The sequence below is a fragment of the Elephantulus edwardii genome, unplaced genomic scaffold (genome assembly GCF_000299155.1).
Source record: "Elephantulus edwardii isolate Elephantulus edwardi_28Jun2011 unplaced genomic scaffold, EleEdw1.0 scaffold00074, whole genome shotgun sequence".
NCBI lineage: Eukaryota > Metazoa > Chordata > Mammalia > Macroscelidea > Macroscelididae > Elephantulus > Elephantulus edwardii.
Window position 1 is genome coordinate 5,760,876 of NW_006399824.1, and position 22,545 is coordinate 5,783,420.

A 22,545-nucleotide genomic window follows, 5' to 3' on the forward strand; every position below is an offset into this window, starting at 1 on the left:
AAGATCCAATCACCTATGCAAACAAGGGCAATATATGCATCATGCATTGGATTTTGATCCAAGTAGGGAACAAGCAGTGGTGCCCTGCTCAAAGGTGGTGATGAGCCTTGCTGCTTTGAATGTGTATTGTCTACCACAGGCATGCCTATCATAATTCAGTGTGTAAGAGATTTGGTTGTTGTGCACTGCATACACTGTCCTTGTTTTGATGTTTTGAACCAGTTGGAAGCCCTGCTTCAAATTCACCCGATCCAATTATCACTTACAAATTCTTACTTTACTCAACACCTCAGCATCATTTTCCTTTTTAAATATTAAATATTTTCTCTTGGTTTTCAAGATATCACATTGATTTTCCCTCAACTTTTTTACTAGCTACTTTTTTCAGCCAGTCTCCTTGTTAACTGCTACTCCTCTGTTTAATGGATCTTATCTGATCTCACAACATTAATTATCCATATACACATCTTCAAACCTAATCTTGTTTAAAACTCCAGAGTCATATAGTCAAAGAGCTACTTCACATCCAGGAGTCCCTGGCTGTTGCAAATGGTTAAGTACTTGACTACTAGCCGAAAAGTGGCTGGTTTTAAAGCCCCTTCAACCATTTGAAGCACGGAAGAAAAGTCTTAGGACTTGCTTCCAAAAGCTCATGGTCTTAAAACCTCACCTGGGCAGTTCTATTCTGCATACTTAGGGTTGCCCAGGAGCAACAAACAGCAATACTAACAACACATTGTGGCCTGGGTGGCCAACAGGCACCTCAAATTTACCTCAAAGCTATTCCTACACTATTCTTTCCCATACCAAGAATGACACCACTTAGCACACATATGATTAAGACAATGTGTCTCAAACTATTTATGGTAAAAATCTAGGTTTAAATATTTTTTCCAAAATATTTATAAAATAAGCAAAATAAAATTATAAAATAAAAGAACATAAAGTATCTTTTGGTACACAAAAATACAAGTCCCCATTAACATAGAATTTCTCCATAAAATTGCTATACAAATTTCTTGATATTTACTCCTACTTTTTGTACTTATCTCAAGAAGAAGAGTCAACAGTTTGCAGACTGGCCTAGGTCTGTGGACAATACACTAACTAAGGCCTTGTATCTAGGGATTTTCTTGCTTTTCCTATTACTATAATATTCTATCTATCAACAGTACTGTCAATTCAAAATAACTCCAAACTCATCAGCTTCATCACTGCCATCATTGCCTTAGTTCTGGGTAGTATAATTTTCACTTGAAATACTACAATTTCCTCTCAGAATACATTCATATTTTCACTCTGTCTTCCTTGAAACAAATTCTTTACTCTGAAAACAGTTGTTGTTGTTGTTGTTATGTGCCGTCGAGTCGTTTCCGACTCATAGTGACCCTATGCACAACAGCCCTAAACCCTGCTCTATCCTGCGCCAACCGCACCGCCTCTGACACACCCATCCCGATTACCCCAGTCACCGAATCAATCCATCTCATAGAGGGTCTTCCCCTCCTGCGCTGTCCCTCCACCCTCCCAAGCATGATGTCCCTCTCCAAGGACCCGTCCCTCCTGGCAACATGTCCAAAGTATGTCAGACGAAGCCCCAGAATCCTTGCCTCCAAGGAGTAGCTTGGTTTAATCCTCTCCAAGATGAATCTGTTTGTTTTCCTGGCAGTCCATGGTACATTCAGTACCCTTCTCCAGCACCACAGCTCAAGAGCATCCACTCTCCTTCTGTCCTCCCTAGTCATTGTCCAACTCTCTGATGCATAACAAGCGATTGCAAATACCATGGCCTGTATCAGGCGCACCTTAGTCTCCAGAGAGACACTGTTGCTCCTGAGTACCTTAGAGAGGTCCCTAACAGCAGACTTTCCCATCGCGATACACTTTTTGATTTCCTGACTGCTGGAGCCAAGAGTGTTGACTGTGGAGCCGAGCAAACTGAAGCTGTGAACACTATCAATCTCTTCGTCATCCATCACGACGCTGCCAATTGGTCCAGTGGCGAGAATCTTTGTCTTCTTGACATTGAGCCTCAGTCCATACTGAAGGCTGCAGTCCTTGACCCTTCGCAGCAAGTGCATGAGGTCCTCCTCAGTTTCAGCAAGCAGGGTTGTGTCATCTGCATAACGCAGATTGTTAATAGATCTTCCACCAGTCCTGATGCCACAATTCTCCTCATAGAGCCCAGCCTCTCGGGTAATCTGCTCTGCATACATGTTGAAAAGGTATGGAGACAGGATGCATCCCTGGTGTACACCCTTCCCAATTTTGAACCATGCAGTGTTACCCTGCTCTGTTCTGACTACTGCCTCTTGGTCCAAGTATAGGTTTCGTATTAGCACAATTAAATGTTCTGGGATTCCCATTCTTCTCAGAGTCAGCCACAGTTTGTTATGATCCACACAGTCAAATGCCTTTGCATAATCAATGAAACACAGATAGACATTCTTCTGGTATTCTCTGCTTTCAGCCAAGATCCATCTAACATCAGCAACAATATCCTTAGTACCACGACCCCTTCTAAACCCAGCCTGGACTTCCGGCAATTCTCTGCTGATGTGCTGTTCTAATTGTTTTTGGATGATCTTCAGTAGAATCTTGCTTGCATGTGAAATCAACGACACTGTTCTGTAGTTTCCACACTCAGTTAGACTCATGTTTAAACAATTCTTCTGCTTTAACTCCACTGGTTTCCCAATGCCCATAGAAGGAGATTGTTCTTTCCTCTGACAATTAGGCTGTGGCAGAACTCTTTGACTTCATCTTTCATATACTCCAGTAATCACAGCCTTTTGTTTCTTGAGAACATACGAGCCAATTCTAGACCTAAGGCCTTTACTCCAGCCTAGAGGCTTCCTAGAACTGACTTTTTTTTTTTTTTTTTTTTTATGCGAACACCTAATCAGAGTTGACTCAATGACATCTAAGAATAGCTACCCTCATCTTATTGACAGGTCATGTTCATTCTACTTTTACTTTAAAAAAAATAATTAATTTTAATGAAACTTTACAGTGACTTGGATTTCCATCCATTCATTCATTCATTGTTGCACTTTTCTCCCGGTTCAAGCCTCCCCCCACCTCCAGTTTGCTCTGCTCTTTGAAAAGTAAAAGAAAAAGTATTTTATTGTTATACAATCCTTCCCCCGAAGTCCACTCCACTAACACAGCCTTCATTCTGGACTCATGTCATGACAATTCCCAATCATATATCCCTTTAAAACAGTTCTCTCCCTCATCTGTTTCAATGCAGTTTTCATCATTTATTCCCTCTGTCTCAGTCTCCCCCAAACCCCGATGTCTGTCTCGTTTTTACAACAGTGGCATTAGGCAATATTTGTCCTTTTGTGACTGAGACATTTTACTCAGCACAATTTCCTCCAGGGTCACCTATTTTGTATATTTCATGTATTCCATGCAGCGTAGTATTCTATTGTGTGAATATACCACAGCTTCTCTATTCATTCATTTGTTGATGGGAACATAGGTTGTTTCCAACTCTTTGCTATTGTGAACAAAGCCGCGATAAACATGAGTGTGCATATATCTGCTTGGGTGACAGTTATGGCCTCTTTGGGGTATGTTCCCAATAGTGGAATTGCTGGGCCAAATGGTATGTCTATTTGCAACTTTTTGAGAAAGTGCAATACCACCTTCCACAGTGATTACACCATCTACTTTTGCTTTTGCTTTACCTTACCTCAATGCCCATCCCTAGTTCCTTGAAAAATATGCCTTAAACAAGCAACACTGAGTATGAGTTTACTTGCTTCAAATCACAATCATAATCCAAATCCAATTTATATCTGAATCCGAATTATTGGGCAAAAGGAGGAACTTTAAGAATAAAAGAATTGGGGGAGCTCTGGTGGCCTAGTAGCAAGAAGCTGCACTGCAATCCCAGAGGAACACGGTTCGAATCCACCAGACACTCTGCCGGAGAAGGAGGCGCAATATCCTCCTGTACCAGTCAGATCTGATTTGACAGTACACACACACAAAATTAAAAAAAAAAAAAGAAAGAATAAAAGAATTAAGGAGAGTCTATAATGCCAATAGAGTATATAATTAAGGAAGTGACCAAGGAAAGTATTTCTAGATATTTTCAGTAGACAAGAGGTCTTAGGCCACTCAGATATCCAACTCATATCATACTTCCTCTACGCCTTATCCTACTAGAGTCCTTCTGCCAACCTAAAGAATTATCTTTGCAGCTTAAATTGCATTTCACTGGTGAGGTCTGGTTTAAGTTCTTGGACAATTAGATCATCAGAGTTATTATAGGGGACATACATTTCTTGAAATGTCTATATTGAAATGATGAATTGGTTTTCCCAGAGAAACATTATTGTACATTGTGTTATGATTATACTTATACTTCAGGAACACAATGGGTAATACATATAGTCTTTAAGCTCTTCTGAGATTATAAATATTATGTTGTCTCTATAGGTTTCAAACAACTAGTTTTAGGAACTTGATTTTACTGGACTTAAGTTTACAGAATTTATAATGAATTGATTAAAGCAGGAAACTACAGAAACAATATAACAAAAATATGCACATTTCCTAAGTAGATGCTATGTATATGTAAAAAAATACCTTGGCTATTTATTTGTTGTTGTTGTTATGTGCTGCTGATTCTCCTGCAACTCACAGCTCTGAAGCCTGCCCTATCCTGAGCTAGTCTCACTGACTCTGACACACCAATCCCCATTATTCCAGTATAAATCCATTTCACCCAGGGTCTTTTTCTCCTTTGCTGTCCCTTCACCCCTCCAGCCATGATGTTCTTCTCCAAGGATCTGTCCTTCTTGGCCACATGGCCCAAATATGTGAGATTGAGCTTCAAAATCCTAGCCTCCAAGGAGAAACTTGGTTTCACTCTCTCCAAGAAAGAACTATTTGTTTTCTTGGAGGTCCATGCTATGTTCAAGAGTCTTCTCCAGAACCACAACTCAAAGCTATCAATTCGTCTTCTGTCAACCCTAGTCACTGTCCAGCTCTCTGATGTAGAGCAAGTAATTGCAAAGATTATGGCTTGAATTAGGGATGTCACAGGCTCCAGACAGAAATAATTTCTTCTCAGTGCTCTGGAGAAGTCCCTCACAGCGTATTTACCTAATACAATTCATCTTTTGATTTCCTGACTGCTGGTGCCAAAAGTGCTGATCATGGAATTTAGCAAGCAGTAATTGTTAGCAACCTCAAACTCTTCTCCATCTGTCATGGTGCTGCCAATTGGCCCAGTGGTGAGAATCTTTGTCTTCTTGATGTTGAGCTTCAATCCATATTGAAGACTATAATCCTTGACCTTCTCCGTTTCAACAAACAAGGTTGTGTCATCTGCATAATGTAGGTTGTTGATGAGTCTTCCTCTAATCCTGATGCCACTCTCCTCCTCATAAAGCCCAGACTCTCAAATGATCTGTTCTGCATATAGATTGAAAGGTATGGAGACAGGACACATCCCTGATAGATTTCCTTCCTGATTTTGAACCATGCATTGTTTCCTTGCTCTGTTCCGAGGACTGCTTCCTGGTCCAAGTATAGGTTTTCACATAAGAATAATCATGTATTCTGGGATCCCCATTCTCCTCAGGGTTAGCCACAATTTGTTGTGATCTACACAGACAAATGCTTTTTCATAGTAAATGAAATACAGATTTATTTACTATCTTAACCTAGGCTGGGTTTAGAAGGAGTCGTGGTACTAGGGATATTGTAGCTGATGTTAGATGGATCTTAGCTGAAAGCAGGGATTACCAGAAGAGTGTCTGTGTTTCATTGATTATGCAAAGGTGTTGACTGTGTGGATCATAACAAACTGTGGCTGACTCTGAGAAGAATCAGGATCCCAGAATATTTAATCGTGCCAATGCAAAACCTATACTTGGACCAAGAGGCAGTCGTCAGAACAGAGCAGGGTAACACCGCATGGTTCAAAATTGGGAAGGGTGTACGCCAGGGATGTGTCCTATCTCCATACCTTTTCAACCTGTATGCAGAACAGATTATCCGAGAGGCTGGGCTCTATGATGAGAAGTGTGGCGTCAGGATTGGTCGAAGTTCTATTAACAATCTGCGTTATGCAGATGACACAACCCTGCTTGCTGAAACTGAGGAGGACCTCATACACTTGCTGCAGAGGGTCAAGAACTGCGGCCTTCAGTATGGACTGAGGCTCAATGTCAAGAAAACAAAGATTCTCACCACTGGACCAATCGGTAGCATCAGGATGGGTGTGTCGGAGGCAGTGCGATTGTTGTTGTTGTTATGTGCCGTCGAGTCGTTTGCGACTCATAGCGACCCTATGTACAACAGCCCTAAACCCTGCTCTATCCTGTGCCAATCACACTGCCTCCGACACACCCATCCTGATCACCCCAGTCACTGAATCAGTCCACCTCATAGAGGGTCTTCCCCTCCTGCGCTATCCCTCTACTCTACCCAGCATGATGTCCCTCTCCAAAGACCTGTCTCTCCTTGCAACATGTCCGAAGTATGTCAGACGAAGCCCCAGAATCCTTGCCTCCAAGGAGCAGCCTGGTTTAACCCTCTCTAGGATGAATCTGTTTGTTTTCTTGGCAGTCCAGGGTACATTCAATACTCCTCTCCAGAACCACAGCTCAAAGGCGTCAATTCTCCTTCTGTCCTCCCTAGTCATTGTCCAGCTCTCTGATGCATAACAAGTAATTGCAAAGACCATGGCCTGTATCAGGCGCACCTTTGTCTCCAAAGAGACACCGTTGCTCTTGAGTACTCTAGAGAGGTCCCTAACAGCAGACTTTCCCATCGTGATACATTTTTTGATTCCCTGGCTGCTGGTGCCAAGAGTGTTGACTGTGGAGCCGAGCAAACTGAAGCTGTGAACAATCTCAATCTCTTCATCATCCATCCTGATGCTACCGATTGGTCCAGTGGTGAGAATCTTTGTTTTCTTGACATTGAGCCTCAGTCCATACTGAAGGCTGCAGTCCTTCATCCTCCGCAGTAAGTGCACGGGAAGTGATAGGAAAAGAATATTTATTGAGTTACTGACTTGGAAACCCTATGGCAAAGCTCTACTCCATTCTTTAGTACTGTTGTGAGTCTAAGCAACTTGATGGTTGTTGTTGTTGTTGTTGTTCAGTGCTGTTCAGATGAATAGGACCCACAATAACCTTATGAACAACAGATCTGAAACCTATCCTTGTACTGTGCCATCCTCACAATTTCTGACACCCCCAAGTCCATTGCTACAGTCACCGTGTCAATCCACAGTGAAGTTTATATTTGTAATTAAGTAATGAGGATAAGTATCATTCATCTCTCAGTTTGTTGTAATGTAGGATCTTGCCTCTTGTTATGATGCTGACATTTGTGGCACTGGTATTTCAAAGACCAGCAGGGTCACCCGCAGTGGCTAGGTTTCAGTGGTGCAGACGAAGGCAGAACTGAAAGAAAAGACCTGATGATTGACTTCCAAAAACCAGCCAGTGTAAACCTTATGGAGCACACTGGAACACTCATCAAGACACTTGCTCTGGACATGTCATAAGGAGGGAGAAATACATCATGTTTGATGATGGACAGGACCAATGGGCAAGAGAAATTATTGGTGAGAAGGATTGGCACAGCCATCCTAGTGATGAACTTGAACATGCTGGTGATGATGATGATGATGAGGACATGAGGCTGGCCGAAGTTTCATTCTGTTACACTCCAGGTTCAATCAAGGTTACCACTAGTCAGAGCTGTCTGGATGGCAGCTCTCTGCTTACTTAGAAAGGACAGCATTGTAATTGGATCTTAATTAGGATTTTCCACTGAGGCACTGGGGCAAGCCATCCTCTGAAAATGCCAAAGCAGGTACTTAAGGACAGGCTGTTGTTGTTTATTGCAGAGTCCAAACTGACCCATAGCTGACCCTCCTGTGGGTTTTTGGAGACAGTCAATTGCCTGGGAGGAGATTGTCCATCCTTCTCCCATGGAGCAGCTGGTGACTTGAACTGCATGCCTTCAGGATTGCAGCACAGTTTCTTGCCACAAGGCCACCAGAGCTTCCTACAGAGCCTGTCCCTAGGGACAGGCTAGGTGATTTAAATTTTTTTTAAATGTCAAATGCTATGATGACCCTGGGCATAATAGAATGAAATCATGGCCAGTCCCGTGTCCTTCTCCCTCCTCCTCCTCAGCATGTTCAAGCCTATCACTGAGTCAATCTCTTCCACCAAGGATTTCTTGGGTCCTCATTTGTCTTGTCCTTCACCAAACACAGTATCTTCCTCCTGCAATTGCTCTCTCCTGGTAAAGGGTTTCTGATCCAAGCCACAGTGTTTTCAATTACTTGCTATGCATCTGAAAATTAGACAATGAATAAAGATGACAGAGGATTCAATGCCTCTGAATTGTGATACTGGAGAAGAATACGAATATCCCATGGACTTCCAAAAGAACAAACAAGTCTGTCTTGGAGAAGTGTAACTAGGGTGCTCCTTACAAGCTAGGAGAGTGAAACTTCATTGCACATATTTTGGGCATGTTGTCAAAAGGGGCCAGCCAGTCCCTGGAAAATGATATCATGCTGGGGAAGTGGAGTCAGGGAAAGAGAAGAAGATTCTCAACAAGATGGATTGACATTGACTGTAACTATGGACTTGATCCTGGCTGAGACCATGAGGGTGGCTCAGGATTTGGCAAGGTTAAGATTGTTGTTCATAGGGTCACTGTGAGTCAGAGTAGACTCAATGACACCTAAGAACAACAGCAACAACATCAGAGCTACAAAAGGGCCAGAAAAGAGAGGATCCAGCAAGAGGACTTTTGGAGAGAGCTGTTAATGCTGTTTCATCTCCAACAAAGTCCAACCCCAGGGAGTAAGTTACGTGGATATCTCCCTTTCACTTCAAGACTAGAGAGAAGACATGAAATGAAATAATTTGGAAAGCTTGTCACGTTTCCTATAGTTAGGGCATGTGCATGGTGTCTGATTTCTGTCTGAGAATGCTAAAGGGTTAGGAACCAGCTGGGTTTTGTCGCTGGGCAAGCTGAAGGCTGTACCGAATGACCTACTCCTGGATGGCACGAGGACAAAGAATGTGCGACAGTTCCTTTTGTCGCTGTTGGAGGACTGGGAAAGTGAAAAGTCAGTTAGTGAAGTGAAGAAGGGAACAAATAAGGGAAAAGCTGACCACCTTTCCTTTGCTGGTTTTAGTTTCACCATTTGCAGCAGTTCATAGAGTGTGTTGTGGGCTTGAGTGTAGGTTGCTTAGTAGCAAGCTGTGCTACAATCCTGAAGCATGCAATTTGAATCCACCAGCTGCTCTGGGGAGAAAAATGGGTAATTTCCCCCCATGCAATTAATAAAAAAAACCCACGAGAAGGTCATCAATCCACAAATGGTTCCAACTCAATGGTACACCACAACAACATGGGTCAGGAAAGGCAGGTAGTTTCATTTTTGAATGAGAAGTGGAGTGTTGGTTGCTACAAGGACTTGGAATTTTTGTATTACTGAATCAAGGTGATATTTTGCAACAAAGCAATTAAAGAACTTTATATTACCAAAAACATGATTCTCTGGATTTATTTAAAGGGATCATGAGATGATAAAAATAAGACTGCTTTTGAAACACATTTATTTAGTATATAAGTATATATTATAATTATAAACTGCAGATAAGCAACACATTGGAATATTATGTTGTTGTTGTTGTTGTTGTTGTTGTTGTTGTTGTTGTTATGAACCATCGAGTTGGAATCGACTCATAGCTGGCCCTCCAGGGGGTTTTTAGAGGCAGTAAGTCACATGGGAGGAGACTGCCCATCTTTCTCCTTCCAGAATATCATAGGCCAAGGAATGTCCCTGAGCGAGTTCATAAATTTTTGTTAATTGACTTTTAGGAATAAAGGAATAATTTAGCTTCACAATAAAAATGGTAGAGGTTTTGAGACCTGTTTAGGAAGGATTTTCACATTTGAGATGCTAATAAAAATGCATTACTTCCCAAGACAGAAATTAATAGTTGTTGGATTTTTGAGCTTTGTAGGAGTTGGTAACCAAAGACAGTGTCCTTTTGCATGTAAATCAAGATTTTCAGATTAAGTTATGACTGATGAGACTGAGATTTCGTAAGAAAATTTGCAAACACAGCAGTATGTTTCAGTTAATTTTAAATGTGCTTTCTACATCGTTCTGCACAAAGACTGCACTACCCATCTACTGCCACTGGATGTGCTGTGTTCTCACTTTTCCCTTGCCTGGTGCCCTTTGCAAGTTTCTGTATCTGCTACTTAAGAGGCATCTATGTTAAAAGGAGATTTTTCTTTCTTTCTGTAAAGCTGGTCTGTACGGAAATCAAATCAATGACACACAGACCTATCCTTTCCAGGCTCAAGTTAAAGACCTTAAGCGAACTGCACAGAAGTTCAGTTGCTCTACGAAAGAAAAGGAAAAGCGTAAAAAAATTATTTCAGAATAATATCCTACTTAAAAATAAAACTTCCTCCCATTTTAAAGATAATCTTCTTAAGGCTGAGAATTTGACAACCTCAGCCATTTGATTTTGGGGACACATCTGCAGAAACCATCTGCAAATTGGTTGAGTGGTAGAGAATACTTTTCTTATGCTGCGAACAACAGTATCATCTCAGTCAAAAAAACATGATGTCAAAAGACAAACCAAAAAAACCCCGAAACATGATGTCACCAAAACTCCAGATGTCCAAAATGTGGGCCATTGTCCTCACACTTTCTGGGTCATTGCTGGCATCTCTACCCTGAGGTTTCAGCCTGGACTTATAATCAAATAAGATAAAAATCAGTGGAAGAACATGCTGAAAGTTTTCCCAACTTCCTCTGGTAACAAAGTTCATAAAAAAAAAAAAGTCTTATACTTTAGACAGAGTGTCCTCTTTTACATTTAAGGAACAGCCAGTCTTTGGAGATCGCAGGTAAAAGATTCCTAGATAAACAAGACGGTTAACATACTTTAACACTGAGGTGTCCTCTTTTATTTTCATCTAATGACTACATGCCACCTTCAATTGAAATGACCAAACTCCATAAACCACTCCCTGTTCCTGCTGCCAAATTCTTAATAAACTCTTTGTTCTTGAGCAAGCTATATTTTCCTAAAATATATATTGGAGCCCTAGTCCCTATACTTATGGAGGTAATGTAATATAATCATCTCCTCCAATGGGTTCTAATGTTATATAATAAGACTATACCAGTATTTGGAAGCAGGAGTGGCATCCACTTTTTAACAACATACCTCTGCAAATTCTATGAACATTGAGAAACGGCAATAGTTACAGAAAAGCTTCAGGTCTTTTGTTCATAGATTTGGTATGAGTCATGCTTAAGTCAATGGCAATCAACAACAACAATTCCAGTATGCCATAAACCTAATCACTTCTGATTATAAGGATAGACAGACACAAAGACAGGCGGAGACAGATGCTGAGTGAGGATAACCAAGGAACCAAGGAAGACTTGAGCCTGCCACAAAGAAGGAGTCAACAAGACTTAACCCTGATTTGAACATATTTCTTCTCATTAAAGCCATGTATTATGGGATTTCCGTTACAGCTGATAGAAAACCAAGACACATTTTACTATATACTAAATATTAGCACCTCGATGGCACATAACAACAACAACAACAACTATTAACACTGCTAAATACTGTGGTAGGCACTGCTGATGCAACTCCATAAAACAGACTCTCTACCTCATAGAGGTTGCAAAGAGAAAATGTTTAATCCAAATCTCATTTTCAGAGTAAATAATCACTAAGAGATACTCCAGGGAGCTCTGGTGGCTTCGTGGTAAGGAATTGCACTGCCAATGCAAAGGCTATCATTGCTGAGTACTGGAGAGTCAGAACCAATGCACAGCTGACCCCCTCTAGTGGGTTTGCTGACCTCCAGTGGGTTTGGTGACCCCTTATCTTTGCATTGGCAGCACAATTCCTTTCCACTAAGACACCAGAACTCCCTAATGCAAAAGAACATGATTGGAATTAACCAGCTGCTCTGTGGGAGAAAGACGGGCAATCTTCTCTTGTGCGATTTTACCGCCTCTGAAAAGCCTCTGGAGGGTCAGCTATGAGTCAGTTTCAACTCAACAGGACACAACAGTAACAAAAACAAGAGATATACAAATTAATTTTATGACTTTATATTTAAATTCCCCGTTAACACCAGAGCCTTGCTTAATTTCAGTGAATTTTTAAAAAGTTTTCTAAAAAAAAAAAAAGTTTTCTATGAGTTGATTAAAATGGATTGTTATCATAAGGAGATAGTGTCTCACATTGGATAGAATCAATCGAGACAAGTGAGTCATATTTTCTGTAGCCAAGCAATAAATTAAAAATTTTATACTTGGTTGAAACTTTACCTATCTTACCGGAAACAAATTTTGTTACCATAGTTTATATAGTAGTTCAGCAAATAGTCACTGAGCACCTATTGTGTGTCAGGTACGACTGGATTATTGCATCTGATTAGGTGTTTTTCCTTCCTGGCCCTGAGACAGCTGGATAGGCAATCCAGCTCTGAATGGACAGAGTGTCAATCCAGGAGGGACTGACTCATTGGTCGAGAAAGAGAGGATGATTAACTATCCAAGAAACCAAAGTCCTGCAACATCTAAGGTAGGTAACAGAAGTTCAATGACCAGTGCAATTCTTATTAAAAAGAATGATGACAGGGCTATTTGCGCGTGCACACACACAGTATTTCTGGAAACAATTCATGGTAAGAGATGAAAGAGGAAAGACTTAGATAGAGGCAATGACTGAGCAGCTTAGTGAGGAGGGCGATTAGAGGAACACAAGGCAGAGCAAGAATTAGGAACTTATTTTCTTTTCCCTCTGTCAAATGGAATAGTATGTGTGAATCACAGGCAGAGTTTAAAAGAAATATGAATTTTCAAAAATATTTAAAAGAAGAAGAAAGGGCAGAAGAAGGAGGCAGCAGAATAAGAGATGAGAGAAGTTTCCAGAGAAACAAGGTCAAAGAAGACAATCTACTGTGAAGACAGTAGATGGAGGTGGTTTCAGAGTGTTCAGAGTCATCAACAAATATTTACTAAGTGCAGAACATCATGCTAATTATGTATGAATTGGAATTATTGGTCATGAAGTCTCTGTTTAATTTGGTCACCTTTGGTTTTTGTAATCTCTTGGAGTCATCTTGTGGACTTAAATGGTTTAGTCTAATCAAGATTCACTGGTGACAAATGACACCCTTCAAAACAAGACAAAATGCTACAGCCTTTTGCTAAGATGAGCAATCTCCTCCCATGTGATTGATTATCTGGCTCTGAAAACCTATGGCCAGCTATGGGTCAGTTCCGACTCCATGGAACACAACAACAGCCTAACATTGAGGAATCAGGCCATTTCTTTCTTGGGTTGTCCCTAACATTTCATCATCAATTTAGAAGACTAAACATTTTAACAAATATAAGATCTAAAAGATGACATCTTTGGTTTTCTTAAAATTGTATGAAACAACATGCAAATGTTAAATGCTAACTGGAAATGTGTAATATCTGTGAACAATATTCAGAGGATAAATGCTGAAACATTAAAACAGAGAAATATAGAATTGAAGTAATAACAAAGAAAACTCATTTAAACATCTTTAAGTTTGAGAACCAGGAACAAAGTTATTTATAGACAGTAATATTCATCATTCAAAGATTTCACTCAGGTTTATCTTCATTTTCAACATAGTGTGTTAAATAGTAGACAAGATATATTTTCTGGGCTGGTGATTATTTCTCATTTGCTAATAGACCAAAGAAGCCTTACTGGTATGGTGGTAATGTAACAGGCTCCTAACTGAAAGGGTGGCAATTCAAACTCACCAGATAGTCTGAGGGAGAAAGATGGGTACTCACTCTTCTCAAGGAACAAATTACATCTTCAGAAACCAAAGGAAGGTCATTGTGAATCAGAACCAATCCAATGGTGGTGAGTGAGCCCAAACAAAAACGTTTCAAAACAAAAGAAAATAAATGCATACCATTAAAAAAGAATAATTTAATTTATTTAATTTAGCTTTAATATATAAGCTAATATGTTGTTGCTGATTGCCATCGAGTCAAGCACGACTCATAGCAACCCTATGAACTAAAGATCTGAAGCCTTTCTGTAAGTATCATCATTTCTCAAAGTTCACAGAGTTTCCAGAGGCGTGTTATTTAGGAAGTGGAAGCCACTCTAGATGTATGAAAATAGATTCTTCGATTTCTGCATTCTAAGATGTAGATATAAAAAGATGATTATCAGTACACAAATCTTTGTTCATTCATGTCTGTCTTTCAGCCACAGCTTTCTAGACAAACTTTTTTTCTTAACCTCATCGACTGGCTGCAATGTATTTTAGACAGTTCATCGTGACATTTCCGCTACCATTTCTCAAAATAGCAATGGGAAACAATAATATGATAATAAAATAGTCATCATTCCATTTCTCAAAACTTTCTCAGCATTAACATCTGCCCACCTCATGCAAACATTCCATTGCAGATATTCTGCTGTGTGGCTTTCATTATCCATGACAGAGTCTGAGACCAATTTTGTAATTAATCCACCATAATAATCCTCAGGAGATTGATGCATTCCACACAGAGTCAGATGGATAGGGGTAAGAGGCTTTTCCAGGCTGCACCTACTTCCTTTAATTAGCTCCAAAGTAAATTCATGATGGAGGTTTTGGAGTTGAACTGGATTTATGGAACTTAATTCATGAAACTTCATGATTATATGTATTTATATGTCATCCAGAGTTGGGGCAATGGATAAGTCTTGATTTACCTACAGAATAATTATAAAAGTATAATCAAAGAGAACATATGCTGACCTAGTGTCCTTTTTATGGAGTTTTAATAGCTTCCCAACTGAGTTGTAAAATATATAGGCAGAACACAGCTCTGATTTCAATGACACTTATGGAACGACACACACAGATGCTACAGAAAAAGAAAATCTACATTAGAAAGAGCAATGTTCATGTGGTTTAAAGGTAAACATAAAACCAAAAGAGAAGTGTTTCAGGGAAAATTCGGGAGAGTTCTGGAGATTGGGGTTCTAGTTCTAGTTTTATCATCCCTCAGTTTTACTATCTATAAGATGGAAGAGAAAAATAGCTATCTGCCTTTCTCTCTCTCATCACTCCCCAATCAATTCCAGGCCACCACTGTTGGGTACATTTCAACTTATGGGAACTCTGCATGAGATCTTCAAGCCCTGTATGTAAATCTCAAAGGCAGACTTTAAGGCATTTTTCTTTCTTGGATTAAATGGTAGGTTCTAATAGCTGAGCTGTTAGCACCTGTAATGCACCAGGGCTCCTCATCTATATGTAAGTATATGTTGTTGTTAGGTGCTTTCGAATTGGCTCTAACTAATAGCAACCTATGAACAACAAAACAAAACCTTGCCCAATGCTGTGTCATCTTCACAATCTCTGCTGTGGTCAACTCCATTGTTGTAGTCACTGTGTCAATCTATCCCATGGACACCTTTTCCTTTCCAAGCATGATTTCCTCCTCTAGGGACAGCTTTTCCTGATAACATGCTCAAAGTATAGGACGTGAAATCTCACCATCCTTCTTTCTAAGGAGCACTCTCTCTGTACTTCTTCCAAGATGGATTTCTTTTGTCAGGTCCTGGTTTATTCAATTTTCTTAATCCACACCACATTTCAAAAACGTCAGTTCTTCTTTTGTCTTTCTATTTCATGACTCAATTTTCACATGCACAGGAAGAAAGTGAAAACACCACGGCTTGTGTCAGGTGCAATTTAGTCTTCAAAGTGACATCTGTATTCTTTAGCACTTTAAAGAGGTATTAGGTAGCAGATTTGCCCAATGCAAGATGTCATTTGGCTTTTTGACCGCTGCTTCTCACATACTTTGAACATGTTTTCAGGAGAGGCCGGTCTCTGGAGAAGGACATCATGCTTGGAAAAGCAGAAGGCCAGTGAAAAAGAGAAAGATCCTCAAGAGAATGGATTGACACAGTGACTGCCCAATGAGCTTAAACACAACAGTTATTGTTAGGATGGCACAGGATAGGGCGGGGTTTCATTCTGTTGTATGTCATTATGAGTTGGCGCTAACACAACAGCATTTAATGACAACAACAACAACAACAACAACAACAACAACAAAAATCCATGGGTGTTGATTGTAGATCCAAGTAAAATTAAATTATTAGTAACGTCAATCTCTTGTATACTGCAAGTTGTTGATGTGTCTCCTTCCAATCTTGCTGTCACATTCTTTTTCATATAGTCCCGTTTCTCAGATTATTTGTCAGCATACAAATTGTGTTGGTTTGATGAAAAGATATGAAAATGGACAAAGGATACAACCCTGATGCACACTTTTTCTGATTTCAAACCAAGCAGTATCCCCTTGTTCTGTTTGATTGATTGCTTCTTGGTCTATATACAGGCTCTGAGTGCACAGGCTACACTATTACTCATTCATTGGTTTATTGTACTGATAGCTTGTATTTTGCTGTAATGCTGAAAGCTACATTACTGATATTTTAAATATGGTGGTCAGGTTTCAATGGTATTTCTAGACTAAGACAGACTGGTAAGAAGTGTTGACTATCCAATTGTGAAATGACAGCATCTATCTATATAATACTCAATGCCATCAAGTCTGACTCATAGTGACCCTCTACTGTGTTTCTGAGGTGGTAAATCTTTATAGGATAAGGCTCTCCATCTTTCTCTCATAGAACAGTTGGTAGGTTCAAATCGCTGAGCTTTCACATTGTAGTCTATCATCTATCTATCTATCTATCTATCTATCTATCTATCTATCTATCATCTAGTGGATTAGTGCTAAGAAGATAAGGAATTAAGAAGTTGTGCTGCCAACACAAAGGCTTCCAGTTCGAATCCACTAGCTGCTCTACTGGAGAAAGATGGGCAATCTCCTCCCAGGCAATTTACTACTTCTGAAAACCCTCTGAATGGTCAACTATGAATCAATTCTGACTCGATGGTACACAACAACTACACACACACACACACACACACACACACACACCCTCAAAATCCAAACTAAACCCAATGCCATTTAATTAATTCTGACTCAGGATTTCCATGGGTGTCATCTTAATGGGAATAAATTGCCACATCTTTCTCCTGTGGTGCACATGGTGAGTTTGAGTCTCTGACTTTTCAGTTAGTTTCTCAGCACTCTAACCACTGTGCTACCAGCATGCGTGTAAATAACTTGGTGAAATAATACATGAAATTCATATTCTGTTATAACAAGTTAAAGTGTCTTGATTTAATCTGAACTACCTGAACAAATTTAAAAAGAAAATTTTTAAAAGGCTTTAGGCAGCACATTGTCAAGAGAATTCCTTCAGTAAAAACTAACATATGACACTATTGCAAAACATTATCTGTCTGCATCTCCAGAGCTGTAAGGGACAGAAACATTAAAGAGAAGAGCATACGGCCAGGGAAATCTGGAGTCTTGTTCACTGTGATCACTTATGTCATAAATTCCACAGTATTTTGTTTTAATTGAAGCTTTATGCTAGATTTCATAACAGATTTTACAAGTTCCCATTTCAGGAAATAAATCGAGAGTTAGAAAATTAAAATGTAAACCTACATTTTTTAAAAAACCCATCAAGGACAAAATTAAGTGGCTCAAATATGAAAATACTCAGCATATCTTTCTTTTTTCTTGAATGACATGCAGACACATTACTGGAGAGAAGGAGATGTACAAATTGAAATACGGGCTAATTCCTATCAATTACTTAACATCAGTCAACCTAATGTGAAGATTAGGTAAAGTTGGTGAGCAGGTTGAAGAATTTAAAATAAAAACTCTTAAATGGAAAGGATTCCAATAAAAGATGTCTTACAAACCTAGATTTCCTTGAAAGTCTAGATTGTCTCAAGGCTCAGATATCAAAATTCTCAATGATAACTTGCCAAAACTGAGCTGAGGATTGGCAGAATGGACAACAAACCATCCAGATTCCCTCCTTATTTAATTTTACTCTTCTAGGCAAACACTTTCATCTGTAAACAAATGGAATTAACCACTGGTGCCAGGATGTCATTTTAAAGATTGAAGTGTGCTTGACCCAAGCCATGGTATTTTCAGTTACTTCATATACATGTGAAATATGGAAAATGACTAAGGAAGAATGAAGAAGAATGGATGCCTGTGAATTGTGTTGGCAAAAAGCACTGAATACACTCTGTTGTGTAATCGATTTGGAACCAACCCATAGCTGACCCTCCACCTGGTTTACAGAGGTCATTAATTACATGGAAGGAGACTACTCATCTTTCTCCTGTGAATATACTATAGAATTCCAAAAGAACAAACAAATCTGACTTCTCAAACAACAAGCAAATTTGTCTTGGAGAAAGTACAAACAGGATGCTTTTTAGAGAGAAAGATAGAGAAATAGCATTTAACTTGGGCATGTTGTCAGGAGGTGTGAGCCCATGGCGGGGATGGTAAATCATACTTGGACAGAGAGTCAGTGAATGAGAAGAAGATCCTCAACAACTTGAATTGACACTGTGACTGCAACAATGGGTTTGGTTGGACATGGTAGAGACTGTGAGGATGGCACAGACAGATTAAGGTTTTGATCTGTTGTTCATTGGGTCATTATGAATTGTAGCTGATTCGACAGCACATACTAACAATTGTCAAGAACTGCACATTGATGTGGATAAAGTCTCATGACTCATACAGAATCAGTGTTACATTTTTCCACACTGACATGAATCTCATTGAGATGAAGTCATCTTTATATTTAATAGTTGGACACAATTCTATACCTCACTGGAGGTCTGATGAATAAAATCATCAATTATGATGGCTATGATACAATTTAGTTTAGCTATGCTTGGATTCTTAGTAGTTTGGCAGATACCATGCAATCGCATCTCATTTTGTGATCTGATGTGAACAACCGATCAGATGCAAGAAGAGTTTCCTAGGAGGTGTGGCCTGCAACCAAGATATAAATGGATGTCCTGGCAAAGTTCTCTTGCTTTCTCTAAAGCCTTTATCTGACTGCTTGTGATGCGAGCTAGTAGAGGCCTCTAGCCTGTTTTCTGGCCTGCAGATTTTAGATGTGCCACCTCTGAAACTATGTGAGCCAGCAGAGGGCACTAATCTATTGCATGAACCACAGTTTTGGCACTCACCAGGCCCCTACAATTCTGTGAGTTATTTAAGTAGAAGTCCAGGCTGGGTTTAGAAGGGGTTGTTGTACTAGGGATATTGTTGCTGATGTTAGATGGATCTTAGCTGAAAGCAGAGAATACCAGAAGAATGTCTATCTGTGTTTCATTGATTATGCAAAGGCATTTGACTGCATGGATCATAACAAACTGTGGCTGACTCTAAGAAGAATGGGAATCCCAGAACATTTAATCGTGCTAATGCGAAACCTATACTTGGACCAAGAGGCAGTAGTCAGAACAGAGTAGGGCAACACTGCATGGTTCAAAATTGGGAAGGGTGTATGCCAGGGATGTTTCCTGTCTCCATACCTTTTCAACATGTATGCAGAGCAGATTATCCGAGAAGCTGGGCTCTATGAGGAGAAGCGTGGCGTTAGGATTGGTGGATGATCTATCAACAATCTGCGTTATGCAGATGACACAACCCTGCTTGCTGAAACTGAGGAGGACTTCATGCACTTACTGCAGAGGGTCAAGGACTGCAGCCTTCAATATAGACTGAGGCTCAATGTCCAGAAGACAAAAATTCTCACCACTGGATCAATCGGTAGCATCAGGATGGATGGTGAAGAGATTGAGATTGTTCACAGCTTCAGTTTGCTCAGCTCCACGGTCAACAAACGTATTGTGATGGGAAAGTCTGCTGTTAGGGACCTCTCTAAAGTACTCAAGAGCAACGGTGTCTCTCTGGAGACTAAGGTCCGCCTGATACAGGCCATGGTTTTTGCAATCACTTGTTATGCATCAAAGAGTTGGACAATGACTAGTGAGGATAGAAGGAGAATTGACACCTTTGAGCTGTGGTGCTGGAGAAGAGTACTGACTGTACCATGGACTGCCAAGAAAACAAATAGATTCATCCTAGAGAGGGTTAAACCAGGCTACTCCTTGGAGGCAAGGATTCTGGGGCTTCACCTGACATACTTTGGACATGTTGTAAGAAGAGACAGGTCTTTGGAGAGGGACATCATGCTGGGCAGAGTGGAGGGACAGTGCAGGAGGGGAAGACCCTTTATGAGGTGGATTGATTCAGTGACTGGGGTAATCGGGATGGGTGTGTCGGAGGCAATGAGTTTGGCACAGGATAGAGCAGGGTTTAGGGCTGTTGTACATAGGGTCACTATACGTTGCAAACGACTCGACGGCACATAACAACAACAACAACATCTCTCTCTATATATTTACACATGCTTCTCTAGTTTTGTTCCTTAAGACACCAATGAACTATCTGATTAAGATATCAATAAGCTATCTAGGGGAGCTCTGATGGCCTAGTGGCAAGAAGCTGAACTGCAATCCCAGAGGTACATGGTTTGAATCCACCAGATGCTCTGCTGGAGAAGGAGGGGCAATCTCCTCCTGTACTAGTCGCATCCGATTTGAAGGTACACACACAAAATAATAAAATAAGACTTTTTAAAAAAAGATATCAATAAGTTATCTGAGTCTAATAATCTTACCTGCTGGTTTGATCTGGTATCACTGAAATGAATTTTCTTCCCCAAGTCTAGAATCACTGCGTTCTTAGCCTCCCGAATGTGATCATTGTTTACTGATTGAGCTTTTGCATTTTTCCTCATCAGTCCTTGTGATGGTCTATAAAAGAAATTAATACGATATATACTCATGAAAAGCACTGGTTGTCATAAATATAAAGGCTTAGAAATCAGAGTTGTTGAAATGATAACCAGACACCTGATTTATTAGACACTTCTAGGTGGGTCATCTTATGTTCCAAAGTTTAGTACTATAGAGAGAAATTCCATTTTTATAGGTGACTTCAACATCTCTATGTTCAAGTAAAGGGTCAGTAAAAAAGAGACAAACCATCAACAAGATGGATTGACATAAAGTCACAATGTGGAGTCAAACCTATTAACACAGATCATGAAGATGGTGCAAGGTTAGAGAACGTGTTCATCTGTTATCTATAAGGTTGCCATGAGCTCATTGGATGACAACTAATAACAATATTCATTCAATTACTTAAAGCAATCATGCTTTTTGTTCTAAGGTACTTACTACTCATTTTATGTCCAGGAGATAACATTATTTAGGAATGCACTGAATGAAATTTCTATCCTAGACCAATCAGTTCTGAATATTCCCTCTCAACTGCCTTCACCCCCATCAAAAAGCCTCAATGACACTTACACAGAAGGTGCACTTTTGGGAAGCCCCATGGCATTGGTGGGTGGGATGGCAGGAAGAGAAGGCAGAACAGAGCTGAGGAAAGCCACTGGGTTCTGGATCCGGCTGGTGGGGGAGACAGGAGTTGGGGACACGCAGTGGGGTTGAAACTGGTTTCCACTGGAGATGGAAAATGTGAGTGGAGGCTGTGCTGGTTCTGATGGACCAGGAGGGGGTGGCTCGCTTGGGGTAGAAATCCCTGCTGGAGATTTGTTTTGCATGGAGGGGTGAGAAACTAAGAGGCTTTCTTTGCTCACTGTCCTCTGAATGGCTTGAGGTGTGCTGCTCAGGGTAAACACTGGGGAGCTCGAGGGTGACATGCTGGCTACAGTGACATTCGTGGAGGGGAAGAACTGCTTTGGCCGGGCCAGGCTGAACGTCTGTGATGAGGGAGCTTTCACCAGCTTGCTGGACATTGTCACTGTCGGGGCAGCAGTCGAGTTCAAAACACTCATGTTAAAAGGGAATTCCTTAGGAGAGGAGGCAGTTGGACTTTGCAATTGCTGTTGTTCCAATAGGACTTGGTTGTGAAGCTGTTGTAGCTGACTGGAATCACTGCACACAAACAAGAGTGGGAGAGAGAAGGGAGATCTGTTACCACTGGCATCATCTTTCTGAAATGTACAGACTTTATCTGATAAAAACACATCATTAGCATGACAAGAGCTCAGCTCTACCAGTCTGTTTTATTGATGGTAATATGGATAAAAGGGGACACCAGGGCTGCCACATTGGGCTCACACATAGCAATGATTGTGAAGATGGTACAGGACTAGGCAGCTTCTCATTTGGTTATAAGGTCTCTGTGATTAAATTGGAAGCCAACTGACAGCACCTGACAACAGATTTCTAATGTGACTGAGCGAGATAGCAAGTCATTCTTCAGCAGTTTACTGTAAACTTCAATAATGGTGAAAATGAACCTCATATAACCTCTTCTGGGGGGCGTCTCCTTTTAAGTATAAGCATTTTTCAAAATAAGAATCTTTTAGAGGGATGTGATTCTATTTGGATATAACTGTTTTCGGATCTTTTTCATATGTATGTGCCTATACTTAGATATATTGTTTCTTTACACAAATGAATATTTTTCTGTATATGACT

At 40.3% G+C, this 22,545-nt stretch overlaps 1 protein-coding gene across 1 annotated transcript in view; it reads right to left on the reverse strand.

Annotated features, from left to right (window-relative positions):
* The window catches only part of MYPN (myopalladin), a 143,129-nt gene that overhangs the window by 21,333 nt on the left and 99,251 nt on the right, over positions 1-22,545 (reverse strand). Inside the window, exons 11-12 of the mRNA XM_006889014.1 lie at positions 21,406-21,996; positions 20,712-20,847 (exon numbers count right to left, since the gene is read on the reverse strand). Coding sequence (XP_006889076.1) covers positions 20,712-20,847; positions 21,406-21,996 — 727 coding nt within the window. The remainder of the gene's footprint in view (positions 1-20,711; positions 20,848-21,405; positions 21,997-22,545) is intronic.